General features: G+C 39.1%; 1 protein-coding gene across 14 annotated transcripts in view; it reads left to right on the top strand.

The window, feature by feature from the left end:
* Positions 1-12,804, top strand: part of fip1l1a (FIP1 like 1a (S. cerevisiae)) — a 73,748-nt gene that overhangs the window by 29,266 nt on the left and 31,678 nt on the right. For 9 of the 14 annotated variants that reach the window (XM_055636165.1, XM_055636237.1, XM_055636174.1 and 6 more), the window contains exons 9-12: positions 4,089-4,194; positions 5,165-5,330; positions 9,552-9,578; positions 12,648-12,699. In XM_055636165.1, the coding sequence (XP_055492140.1) occupies positions 4,089-4,194; positions 5,165-5,330; positions 9,552-9,578; positions 12,648-12,699 (351 nt within the window). The remainder of the gene's footprint in view (positions 1-4,088; positions 4,195-5,164; positions 5,331-9,551; positions 9,579-12,647; positions 12,700-12,804) is intronic. The other 5 variants (XM_055636213.1, XM_055636246.1, XM_055636208.1 and 2 more) reach the window with 2 other exon arrangements.

Raw genomic sequence — 12,804 nt, 5'->3', positions numbered from 1 at the left:
TCACTATCTGCAAAACCACCCACGTTTGTATCATCAGCAAACTTGCTAATCTTGCCGTGTATGTTCTCATCCAAATCATTGATGTTTATGACAAACAGTTGTGGGCCCAGCACCGAACCCTGAGGCGCACCACCAGTCACAGGCCTCCAGTTCGCAAAGCAACCTTCCACCATCACCCTCTGCTTCCTTCCATGAAGCCAATTTTCTATCCTTGGATCCCATGCAAAATAGTTTAGTTATCAAATCTGTTCATATTCTTTATGTTCATGCCGTGGATATCAGGCATATTTGAAAACTGATTTGTAGTGGACTGTCCAAATTAAATGGTCAACTGAAGTGAAAATTATTTTGCATGTCATATTCTTCATTCACATTAAGGAGCACTGTGAAATTGAGCATTGGATAAGTCTAATGCTTGACATCGATCCATAGTGTAATTGGGTACAGAAGATTTCAAGCCATGTTCATGTACATTTTGAAGTGCTGACTTGAAGCTAGCATTTTTTAATTTAGATTTTCATTTAAAAACAAAACAAAGAACCCAGCAGGTCAAACAGCATCTGTGGCAGCAAAGGATGGCCAGCATTTTTAGGGCGAGACTCTACATCAGGACTGGATTGGGGTTCAGTATTGATGTGGATAGAGAACTGGCTGGCAAACAAGAAGCAAAGAGTAGGAGTAAACGGGTCCTTTTCACAATGGCAGGCAGTGACTAGTGGGGTACCGCAAGGCTCAGTGCTGGGACCCCAGCTACTTACAATATATATTAATGATCTGGATGAGGGAATTGAAGGCAATATCTCCAATTTTGCGGATGACACTAAGCTGGGGGGCAGTGTTAGCTGTGAGGAGGATGCTAGGAGACTGCAAGGTGACTTGGATAGGCTGGGTGAGTGGGCAAATGTTTGGCAGATGCAGTATAATGTGGATAAATGTGAAGTTATCCATTTTGGTGGCAAAAACAGGAAAGCAGACTATTATCTAAATGGTGGCCGACTAGGAAAAGGGGAGATGCAGCGAGACCTGGGTGTCATGGTACACCAGTCATTGAAAGTAGGCATGCAGGTGCACCAGGCAGTGAAGAAAGCGAATGGTATGTTAGCTTTCATAGCAAAAGGATTTGAGTATAGGAGCAGGGAGGTTCTACCGCAGTTGTACAGGGTCTTGGTGAGACCACACCTGGAGTATTGCGTACAGTTTTGGTCTCCAAATCTGAGGAAGGACATTATTGCCATAGAGGGAGTGCAGAGAAGGTTCACCAGACTGATTCCTGGGATGTCAGGAATGTCTTATGAAGAAAGACTGGATAGACTTGGTTTATACTCTCTAGAATTTAGGAGATTGAGAGGGGATCTTATAGAAACTTACAAAATTCTTAAGGGGTTGGACAAGCTAGATGCAGGAAGATTGCTCCCGATGTTGGGGAAGTCCAGGACAAGGGGTCACAACTTAAGGATAAGGGGGAAATCCTTTAAAACCGAGATGAGAAGAACATTTTTCACACAGAGAGTGGTGAATCTCTGGTACTCTCTGCCGCAGAGGGTAGTCGAGGCCAGTTCATTGGCTATATTTAAGAGGGAGTTAGATGTGGCCCTTGTGGCTAAGGGGATCAGAGGGTATGGAGAGAAGGCAGGTACGGGATACTGAGTTGGATGATCAGCCATGATCATATTCAATGGCGGTGCAGGCTCGAAGGGCCGAATGGCCTACTCCTGCACCTAATTTCTATGTTTCTATGTTTCTGTGGATGCAGAGTCATAGATTCATATAACGTGGAAACATGTTTCATCAACATCAGTCCCACTTGGCTGTGTTTGGCCCATATCCCTGCCAAATCCATGTATCTGTCTAATTGTTTCTTGAACATTACGACAGTCCCTACCTGAACTACCTCCTTCGGCAGCTCGTTCCATACACCCACCTGTGTGGAAAAAGTTACCCCTCAAATTCCTAGAAAATCTTTGTCCCTTCATCTTAAACCTATACATTTCCAGAATGGCAGGCAGGGATCACTTCTGTTTGGGGCTCTACATTTAATGCTTGGCCAACAAGTTCTCTGCGTGCATTTCTCCAACATATAACTAATCTACCCATCTATTTATTTAATGGTTGTTTCTCTTTTGCACCCTTATCCTGTTTCCTGAGAAATGTTGTTTATTATGCACAATTTGATCTGCCAAAGTAGAGAGCTTGGAAAGCCAAGGTGAAGTAGAGGTTTCATTCACTCAGTTCGGTTTTTGCGATGATTATTTTAAAACAAAGACTGCTCACTTTTAAAATTGCTCATTGGCACTTCCTCATCTTTTTGCTGTGACACTTTTAACTTTTCTTTTATCTCCTGATTTGACAGCTCCATGGCTTTCCAAGTGATTATCTAATCTTCCACTCTTAATATTCAAACAGGCAAAATTATGCTTCCCATATCCTAACTCATAAGTCCCAGTCATCGTGGTATTTGTTGCTTCCTGATCCAGCAGTATTACTGTTTTAACCATTTTTTTCTTCTGATTGATTCCTTTAGAAACATAGAAACAGAAAAATAGGTGCAGACGTAGGCCATTCAATATGATCATGGCTGATCATCTAAAAATCAGTACCCTGTTCCTGCTTTTTCCCCATTTCCATTGATTCCTTTAGCCCTAAGAGCTAAATCTAACCCTCCAGTGAATTGGCCTCCACTGCCTTCTATGGCAGAGAATTCCACAGATTCACAACTCTGGTGAATAAATTTTCCTCATCTCAGTCCTAAATGGCTTGCCCCTTATTCTTAACTGTGACCCCTGGTTCTGGACTTTGGAGCTTGCCCTCTCTGTCCCCATCAATTCCTGTCAACAAAACCCCGACCTGAAAACTTTGTACTTCTCCAATTTTTAACTTTTTGTACCTGTTTTCTTAATAAAGGGCCTGTCCCACTTAGGCTTGTAGGTTATCGCCGGTGCTGACTTTTTTTGTTATTAAAGTAATGATTCTATGTCGAAGGGGGGGTCCAGTCGCCGGTTTTTCAGCGACCTGCTACGACTATTTACTCAGAGAGTGGTAGCGTTGTGGAATGAGCTTCCAGTGGAAGTGGTGGAGGCAGGTTCATTGGTATCATTTAAAAATAAATTGGATAGGCATATGGATGAGAAGGGAATGGAGGGTTATGGTATGAGTGCAGGCAGCTGGGACTAAGGGAAAAAAAGTTGTTCGGCACGGACTTGTAGGGCCGAGATGGCCTGTTTCCGTGCTGTAATTGTTATATGGTTATATGGACTATGCCAGTCAGCGGCAGTCGCTTAAAAATAGCCTAAGTGGGACAGGCCCTTTACTCTGTAAATCGTTGCTGCTTCTGCTTCAAGGTTTGAAGCTTTGGCATTTCATCCCTCAACCATTTTACCTAAATCTTCTCTCCTCTTTGTTTTAAAATGTATATTTAAGAACTACATCTTTGACCAAATTGTAATTACATTTTTGTGTAGAGTTTTGGGATATTTTAATGGGTTAAAGATGATTGCAAAATGGGTGATCAAATAAAGTGATATTTTAGACAATAGGTGCAGGAGTAGGCCATTTGGCCCTTCGTCATTGGGGATGATCAGCCATTCAATGTGATCATGGCTGATCATCCCCAATCAATACCCCGTTCCTGCCTTCTCCCCATATCCCCTGACTGCGCTATTTTTAAGAGCCCTATCTAGCTCTCACTTGAAAGCATCCAGAGAACCTTAATTAATCTTTAATTAAGCATCAAATTAAGCATCCAGAGAACCTTTAATTAATTAATCAGATTGAATTTAATGAATGTTGAATAACTGGTTTGACAAAGATAGGAGGTTCTTGTGGAAAAAGCATTAGGCCAGGTTTATAGAATATAATGATATTGTCTTTGCATTAATGTTTTTGTTTCCAATGTGAATGAATTTTTGTTTTGTTATGTGAATGAATATTCATGTTAGTCTTTTTAATAATCATAATTGGAAATCTAGTTTGTAATTAATTCTCACTGCTGGGAATCATTAAGAATGTATATAATTTTTAGCTTGCTAATGTATATGTATTTACAATAGCTTGATCTTAACCACTAGCTTAATCTTTAACCTGTTTTTCAGAAGGCTGTCTGGGTCCATAGAGGTTATTGGAGGCCAATTAATAACCATTGCCCGCGTGGAAGGTCGACGTCGTGATAGAGGTGGCGCAGATGAAAATGCCATCCAGGTTTGTCATTGTAATCTAATTATTTACGTGGCATCACTCGTTAAGTGTTAAATTGCTTCCGAATTGTAATTTCATTGTAAAGGCATTTCAAAGTGGTTTTTAGCCATAAGAGTTATTTTGCAAATGTCAAACTTTTAAATTTTTTCAGAAAACTTGAAAATATTTGCATTTGAATGCTTGTGTTGAAATTTGTAGTTACATCCTCAATGTTTTTTGTGGCAGACAAGAATTAACGTTTGTTGGAAAAGGTTTGAAGTTAATATCCACAATTCTTGAAATGACCTAGTTTTACTTCCGTTTTCTCTCCATACTCCAATGTTAAACTAGTAGCTTCAAGAGGTTCCAGTGTTTTCAACAACACAACATTTATTAATCATGCAATGTGTCTTACTGTACGTAATATTTAAAATCAAATCTAATCAGGTCTGTTGGTGAAATGCGAGTGAGGTAGATTCTTATTTGGACAATTTAAGAGCTTGATTAAGTTTAAGATCTAAATCTAACCTTGCGTAACCGTAGCTTCTCTAGTATATTAATCAGAACTTTATCACAGAGCTGGTCATTTGAACACAAATCTGGTTACAATTTTTGAATACTCATTCAAGTTGGTTCTTCCTATCAGCATGTAAAGTCTAATAAATTAATATTTCATTGAAATATTGAAATCCATGAACACATAAAAATAGAAGCATGAGTTGGCCATTCCCCAGAAGCTTTACCTTCCATTCTATGATATGGCAGAACAACTTCTTCAACTCCGCATTTAAAACCTATTCCTAGATTTCTTGACCTTTTTGGAATCCAAAAATATTTCAATTTCTGACGTCATTTTGCGGGCCTCCATCGAACGTACACTAAATTTGCCTGCCAGAGGAAGTATAAGCATTGACTCCATGTTTGACTTGATAATTTGAAATTCACCATCATAAGTGTACATTTAATTATAAATGTAATTATTATTTTCCCAAAGGTTCTTGGAGACCATGCAGTCCCAGAATTTAATAACAACAACGCTGCAAAGCGTCCTTCATTTATGCCTCCAGGGGCACCTCCGCCTCATATGACTGGTCCACCTCCCCTGTTCCTGCCCCCTCCTCCTCCTGTCAACACGGGGCCTCCACTTCTCCATCCACCAGGTTAGTGTTGTATGGAATTTTGGCATAATAATACATGTTTTCACTTTGTTTAACTTTTTGTCAGTTTACATGAAGGCCAGAGGCTGAGAATTTTGGGTCATGATTCTGTTGGGGTGGATTGATGTGGTCCTAAGTTAATCCTCACCTGGCCCTGCTAAATTCTCTAATCTGAAAGTATTTTTGCACCCTCCTTTTTATTACGTTATTTTAAGAAGAAGCTCTTAAATTTTAAATACGTTGATAACAGCTATGTTTAGAAATGCATCCAAATAATGTCACAATAATTCAGGGATTTCACCCTGCATTTTTCAGAACTTTCAGCTGATGATTTTTGATGTGAATTTTTTTGGCCCCTTCAAGAATCATCAATTGTTTGCAATTTGTGTTCATCATAGAGATGAGTTCTAATTGCTAATCTAAGGCAAGGAATATATTTTATCCCCTTTCATGAATTTTTAAATAATGGACGTATTTATTTAAGTTTAGGAACCTGATGTTCTAGTTGACATCTGCTGTTAAGTTACGTGAATCTGGTTCATAGCTTGCTGTATTTTATTTGTGCTGTTTCCAGTTTTTAAATCTTCAAAGCAGTTTCTAAAATAGAACTAAAATCTGTGGGTTCAATGAAAAAATACTGCTGTTACCTGCAAATAATGTGCGTGTGCCAAAATCTTTACATCACTGCAAATATAAAACATCCTGTGGAAAGCTCTTTGAATGTTACATAAAACCAAGCTTCAGTTATCAAACTATTTTAGTAACTCTTTAGTTTATGTTTTTTTTTTTACCAGCTTTTTTTTAAAGGGCAGCTCCAAGCACTGTTTTGTATTTCAATACATTACCTATTTTCTTTAAATCAACCTTGAAAGTAGCATTTTATATGACATGGAACATTTTAGGTTGTATCATATTTCCCACCCTGCCATTATGATAGAGCCAGGGGATTAGCCTTGGTTCAAAAGTTGAGTATAGAAGGGCATGCCATGAACAGGCACTGGCCATGCATAAAAATGAAGTGTTAACCTGATGCACCCATGATGCAGGACAGACTTCTAAACTAATAGCAGAGGTAGCCTGTTTGAGACAGAACTGCAGCCAATTCTTGCTGTGTCCAATTGTGAATGCTATTGGTCTGCTAAACAAATCTTGAGAAAAGGAGATGTCAAGAAAATCCTTACCCTTGGTGGTCAGAATCCAGCCGATGCCTCTTGAGATCTCCTTCAGCTTCATTTATTCACAAGGTTAATTCATTCAACATGAAATCAAGAACCAGTTAAATGCATTTGACTTGTAAGGTTGTGGGACAAAGATATTTTGACAAGGCTGTTGCTTCAGATCTGGCCATGACCTTTGCCAAGCTGTTTCATTGCAACAGCAGCATTTGATCAAGAGCGAGGAAAAGTTTTGTGGTGTATCTGTTCTTTAAAAATGGTCAATTGCAATCCATCCCATTCCCAACAAGCTTCTTTCACATCAGTATAGTTATCACGGACATCAGGAATCATTTTCATGCTGCTAATGAATGCTCTGGTATTGGTCATGAGCAGTCAGTTTCAGATCTTGTCGCAGTCTTCGTCCGAACATGGACTTAAGAACTGAGTTCCAGCATTGATTGACTACTATTTTTATCAAGGCATAATTTAACCTCTTGTTTCACTGATAAAGCCAAGTAAAATAAATCACTGGAATTGGGAAAATCTGTCTACTGACTGAGATCATACCTAGTATAAAAGATGATTATAGTTATAAGATGTCATTCATCTCAGCCCCCAGATACCTGCTGGAGTTTCACGATGGATCTAACCATAGACCTGCCTAAACTTAACCATGATTAGCTGCTGCTTCATTGAATCAACGTCACCATCGCTTTAAGTCATGTACAAAATGCAACACATCTGTGAAATGTATTTAATCGGCAAAAAGTAGACTGCGCATGCATACAAAATACTTCCAAACTGAAAACCATCCTACTTAGCAGTGGTGTCATTCTTCCTCTAATGTCGTTGGGCCAAAATACTGGAAATCTCTGCATCTGTGGGAGTGATTTCTATATACATGCTATTTTAAGAAGACACTGCCATCTTTTCAGGAGAATTTAAAGATAATAATAAACACTTGTTACAACTGGCACTTGTGTTCCATGAAAAAGTATTTTAATAAAAATAATGGATGTGTTTTGGCTCTTAAAAAAAAAATCCATCTTGTATTTTAAAACAAATCACTGTGGACCCCCTCTTTGGATACCTTCGGATACTAATCAAAAGTGGAAATTTACAGTATATCAGTTTAAAGGATGTGCCAAATCCAATATGGACTGTGACAATTATGATCTCTCTCGGTTACATACACGTGTCTTTTCACACTGGAACTTATTGTAGTTATGTTGAGGGATACTGTCAAATTTCACAAGGTTATTGAGCAACCATGATATCTTATTTTGTAAATGTTATCATTTTAAGATATTCCATATGATCTGTACATGCAGCCAGTGTATTTACTTTGAATATGCATGCTTCCATTTTAATTGGTGGTCCTTGGAAAGTAATCTTTTCAGATTACTTGAATGGGGGTAGACGATGGATCTTTTTTCCAACACCCCACCCCCATAGTTTATCTCTATAGCAAGTCACAGCTGTGAGGTGAAGCAATTTACTCAGAAATCGCTCCCCAGACTTTACCAAGGATCAACAATGCAGTTTTGATCTATTTAAAATTGTATTTGGATCTTTTATGTGATATGAAGATGGTAAATACAGAAACGAGGAACAAAATGAGAAATAGATACTTTTGTAGTCATAAAGTTAATCCACTTAATACCTCAAATCCAATGAGATTTACAGGGTCAACAAATGTTGCTTGCTGTGGTATTGCAGTTATTTATATTTCTATAATTTTAAATATTTTTATCCAAAGGTGCAAAAAAAATAGTAAAATCCAGATTTTACCAATTCATGATCTATTAATTTATACAGCAGAGAAGGTTGAGTAGTTTGTCTCATGCATAACCTTCTAAACAAAAGCTTTTTTACCTGCTGTTAATGTATGGAGCGTCCACATCTGGCACCCAGTTAAAGAAAATAAATTGTTCACAGATGGCTTTCCTCTGATGTTGAGCACTTCAGTGATTGCAACTTCATATTTCAAACGGCTTTTATTTTCCATTGATCCATAAGGTTAAGTTATCAACAATGACACTAGCTGCTTTGGGAAAAGATGGAGAGTTATAGCGCTTTAGTTGCTTTTCTTTCTTCAAGCTTTTTAAGATTTGTTATTCTAATCAAGTTAAAAGCCAAGGAATAATTATTGCCATTCATGCATTGACATGGTAAAATAATAACTTCACAATGACCCAAACATGTTGTGCAGTTTAGAGCTAATTGAAATTCAGAAAATGAATGCTGCCTTTTTAAATCCTTAACAAGTAGGTGCTTCTTCTTCACTTCCCCCCCCCCACCCCCCCCCCCCCCCCCCCCCCCCTTCTTAATCTATTGCTTTCCAGGTTGTAACACTGGTGCAAAATTCCATTTGCCCAGACATCCTTTGACCATCTTGTCTAAATGACCGTCATAATACAAGCCAATCTGGGTGTTTGTCAGCTGATCTTTACTGGGTACAGATATTGCAGGGGTTTAAAATTATTTTCTTCAAGATATGATAATCAAGCTTCAATATGCCTGCTGTGGTATCTATTGAGATTCTGTTCATTAAATCTTTAACTTCCTTCTCAGAAATGCAATGGGCAAATATTGTATGTGTCAGTCTACTTGTGACCAGTAACAGTAATTGATGTTGCCTTGAATGTTGTGGGATTTCTTTTTTTTTTTTTTACATTTTGCTTCTGCCAGCAATTAACATTTCTTAGTCAAACATAATGCAGGCTAGAAATAGACCACATTTCCCATGCATAGGTCTAACATTGTGCCTTGATTTAACGTGACCTTGGAAGAATGCTTTCTACATTCCCGGTACAATAAAGTCTTTTTTTGTTTTCGCCACCTATGCCTATATTAATTTGTTATACGCAATTTGATTTACAAACCCTTTGAACTTCCATTTAGTGGACATATGGTTCTTATCAGTTCATGTTTAATTTTGATCAAGACCCCAGTATGAAAGAACAACGTTTCTTTTTCACTGAGCTTCTAACTTTAATATTTTTTATGTGAGAAAACAAATCTGGTGTACTATATGTTGTTAGTGACTCAAATCTCTTCTCCTTAGGAATGCCTTTAACTGCACCACCTCCAGGTATAGTTGCATATTTATACCTAAACCAATGTCATGCGGTAAAGTGTATTAAATATGTCTGTCTCTCTCTTTTCTCCCACCCTTCTTCGGCATTCTCATGGAATGACTTGCTTCCACTCCAGTTCTTGCTGCTGAAACTGATGGCAGTCCCCAATTTTGTCACATCTGGGACAGGAGGTGCATGATGGGGTGCGAGCATGAATATTTTGGGAGTCCTTTGTTGTGGCACTGTATTCTTATGATGAAGATGGTCAAGGTTTTCTGTGTCATCTTGAATGTTCCTCCGTTTGGGTGATCGCGAGTCGGTGGGGATGTCACACTTTTCAAGAAGACTAAGGACTCCTGTAGAATTGCTTTCTCCATCATTCTGGTATTCTCTTGGAAGTCGGGCTAAAGTGCTGCGACGCAGGGTCTGGTCGCAGGCATCCAAACAACTTGGCTGCCTTAGTTGGAGCCAATCGAGTGCAATTAGAGCCTGATATTGGATTGGGAGAAGATAGTAAGATTGGTTCAGTTATGTTGTCAGTGAATTTGAAGAACTACAGAAATAATGTTGGTGATACCTCTCCAGTTCTCTGAGGTACTTTTTTTGGGAGGGCCCTGCACTGTAGACGGCAGCTTGAAATGCAAACTCCTCCTTTCACCAGGCAGCCAAAGGTGGGAGTCTGACACTAAATGTGATGCTGAATTTCCTTATCGATGTCATCCTTTATATAACAAAATATATTTGTTTCTCGGATCTCATTGTGGTTGGAGGGGGGCGGGACGGGGGGGGGGGGGGGGGGGGGGGGGGTGCAGGAGGTAGAAGGTGTACAGTGGAGAAGATGATGGGGATCCTTTTTTGCAGGTGTTGATTGCAAGGCCATTTTTTTTCTCTTGTGCTTCAATGGACAATGATAATTACTTTTGAGCTAGGATTCTGAATGCATGGATATTCATGTAATACATCTGAAGCTTGATGGTTGAGGATGGACTGACCTTCGTTCCAGTGTGGTGGTGATGCAAGTTCAACAGTTTCCCCTTTGTCTTGTACATTTAGCTCCACTCTGCTAGAAAGCTTGATGGAGGTGAGGTACACCTCTGCTTAGATGGCATCCATGCTGTGATTTGAGAACAGCTCTTTAACGACTGGGTGATGGCAGTTGAGAGAGACTTTCAAGATGACTTTACTTGTGGCTGCAGCAGGGAAATCCCTGGCAGCTATGCACTCAGATTTTTCTCTCTATTTCTGAGGATGGTTACAATTATGTTGCTGAAATTGTTTGCAGTTTTCATTCTTCTGGAGTGTTTGTGATGAGGCTGCGAATTTGTATCTGAAGCTACTGTATGCCAAATTTCAAAACTTCAGCTGGGATACATTCTGCTATCAAGGTCACGTTGGTTATCAACTTGTTTCCCTGGGTGGTGGCAAAATTGGACTGGACACCTTTGGTGTGGGATGGAATCAAAGATTTTTGTGTCAGCGATGGTCGCTGTAGTGAAGTGCTTTGGGGCACTAAAAGCAGGTGCAGACTACTGCTCTATTCTTGACAAGCTGTCCTCTGTTTTTGGGTGTCACTGGGAAGGATCTTTGGTATTGCGGTATTCTTGACAACACTAAAGAATCCATGCTTGTTTTGTTTACCGCTGTGTCTTCTGCACGCTTTCCATCAATCATCTCTTCTTTGGTCGGCTTTCTGTTGGATCTCAGTCTAATCCTGTAGGCCTGTTAATGTTCCCTGGTGGTGTGGTAAAGCTGCTAATCTGAGAATGCTTACATTTTGAGGTTTGTTATCTTCTTGATCTACTGGTTACACTCATCAAACCTATCCCCTGTTTTAATTTTGGCACAGAAGTGAAGACTGTTACCATGGATGGTTCTGAGATTAATCTGGGCACTGTGAAACACTGCAGCTCCTTTTGGGAGCTTTCTGGTGTTTTTTTTCCACACCGACACGTGGCCCTTTCTCTCCTCTCTTCCCACTTAAGGCACACTCTGTGTCTCCCTGCCCTGCTCACCCTGTTGTTTCCATTTCTTTCCATCTGCCAGCACATTATCTTCAAATTCCTCTTGCAGTCCAGCACTAAGAGAAACCTCCATGGGAAGGAATTGGGTGATTTTTTTGTTTTTTCTTTCTTTCTCCAATGAATTTAAACCTATGATAAGTTTTTAATTGGCCATCCAATGTGGCTAATTAAACCTCTGGAATGATGTCAGTTACTTCCCCAGTAATATGATGGAAAAGCTGAAGTCATCATCTTCGATCCCCATCACTGACACTATTCCTAACCAATTTGATACTTAAATTGGAAATTATACCAGGCTGCTTTTGAACCCAAGTAGAGTTTCAGAATTTATACCCATGCCTTTGTTATGACCTATTACTTTCAATTCTATTAACTTGCACATGTTTGACATGACCTTGGCTCCTAGACTGGTGCAACATTCATCCAGACCAATAATCACTGCATGCTTTTGTTTCCTCCTGTAATTGACGAACTAGGATGTCAATTGAGTACCTGTTTGGCATCCCTCACTATTTTCTCTTTAAAACTGAGGTCTCCAAAATTTTAATGCCCATATCTAACATACTAAGTCACACTCATTCCTGATCTTTAAGGTCTACAATTGCTTCCATTATAACATTATGTATTCATTTTAGAATGCACAACTTTGAAAATCGATTCCCCAGTAATCACTATCTCTGTAGTATCTTCACCTCTAAAACCAACCGATTTACCTGTGCTTCTCTAGTTCTGGCCATAAGAAAATCCCACACCTTAATTGTTTCCTTTAGTTATCAAGACATAAAGCCTGGGCATTACTACTTCTATAATCACCTAATCTATAAACCAATTTATTTGACCTGTTCACCTCTAATACTTGATGCAGCATGATGCAACTTTGTTAATGCTCCAATGATGTGTCTGTTAAAGAGGTTAACTTGTGGCATTCCTAAGGTATGTTTGAATTTCTGTTATTGACATTATTTAGTAGTTTGCATTTTAGTGCTGTACAAATATTACCGCCAAAACATTGCTGAAATAACTGTAATCATTCTGACTTCTGTTGTAAAACATGTTTTTCAGGTTTCCTGCCTCCACCTGGAGCTCCACCACCTTCACTTGTACCACTAGAAAGGTGAATGAAGCTTAAAAAATAATTTAAAAAATCTGTCTATTTAAATGAAAATCTTTGATCTAAATGTTGTTGAGGTGCAGTATAATCACTCTCAGTTGGACATAT

This window comes from Leucoraja erinacea, chromosome 1 (assembly GCF_028641065.1).
Source record: "Leucoraja erinacea ecotype New England chromosome 1, Leri_hhj_1, whole genome shotgun sequence".
In the NCBI taxonomy this organism is placed as follows: Eukaryota; Metazoa; Chordata; class Chondrichthyes; order Rajiformes; family Rajidae; genus Leucoraja; species Leucoraja erinaceus.
The sequence above is the reverse complement of the archived record's forward strand: the minus strand, read 5'-3'. Positions and strand labels throughout refer to the sequence as shown.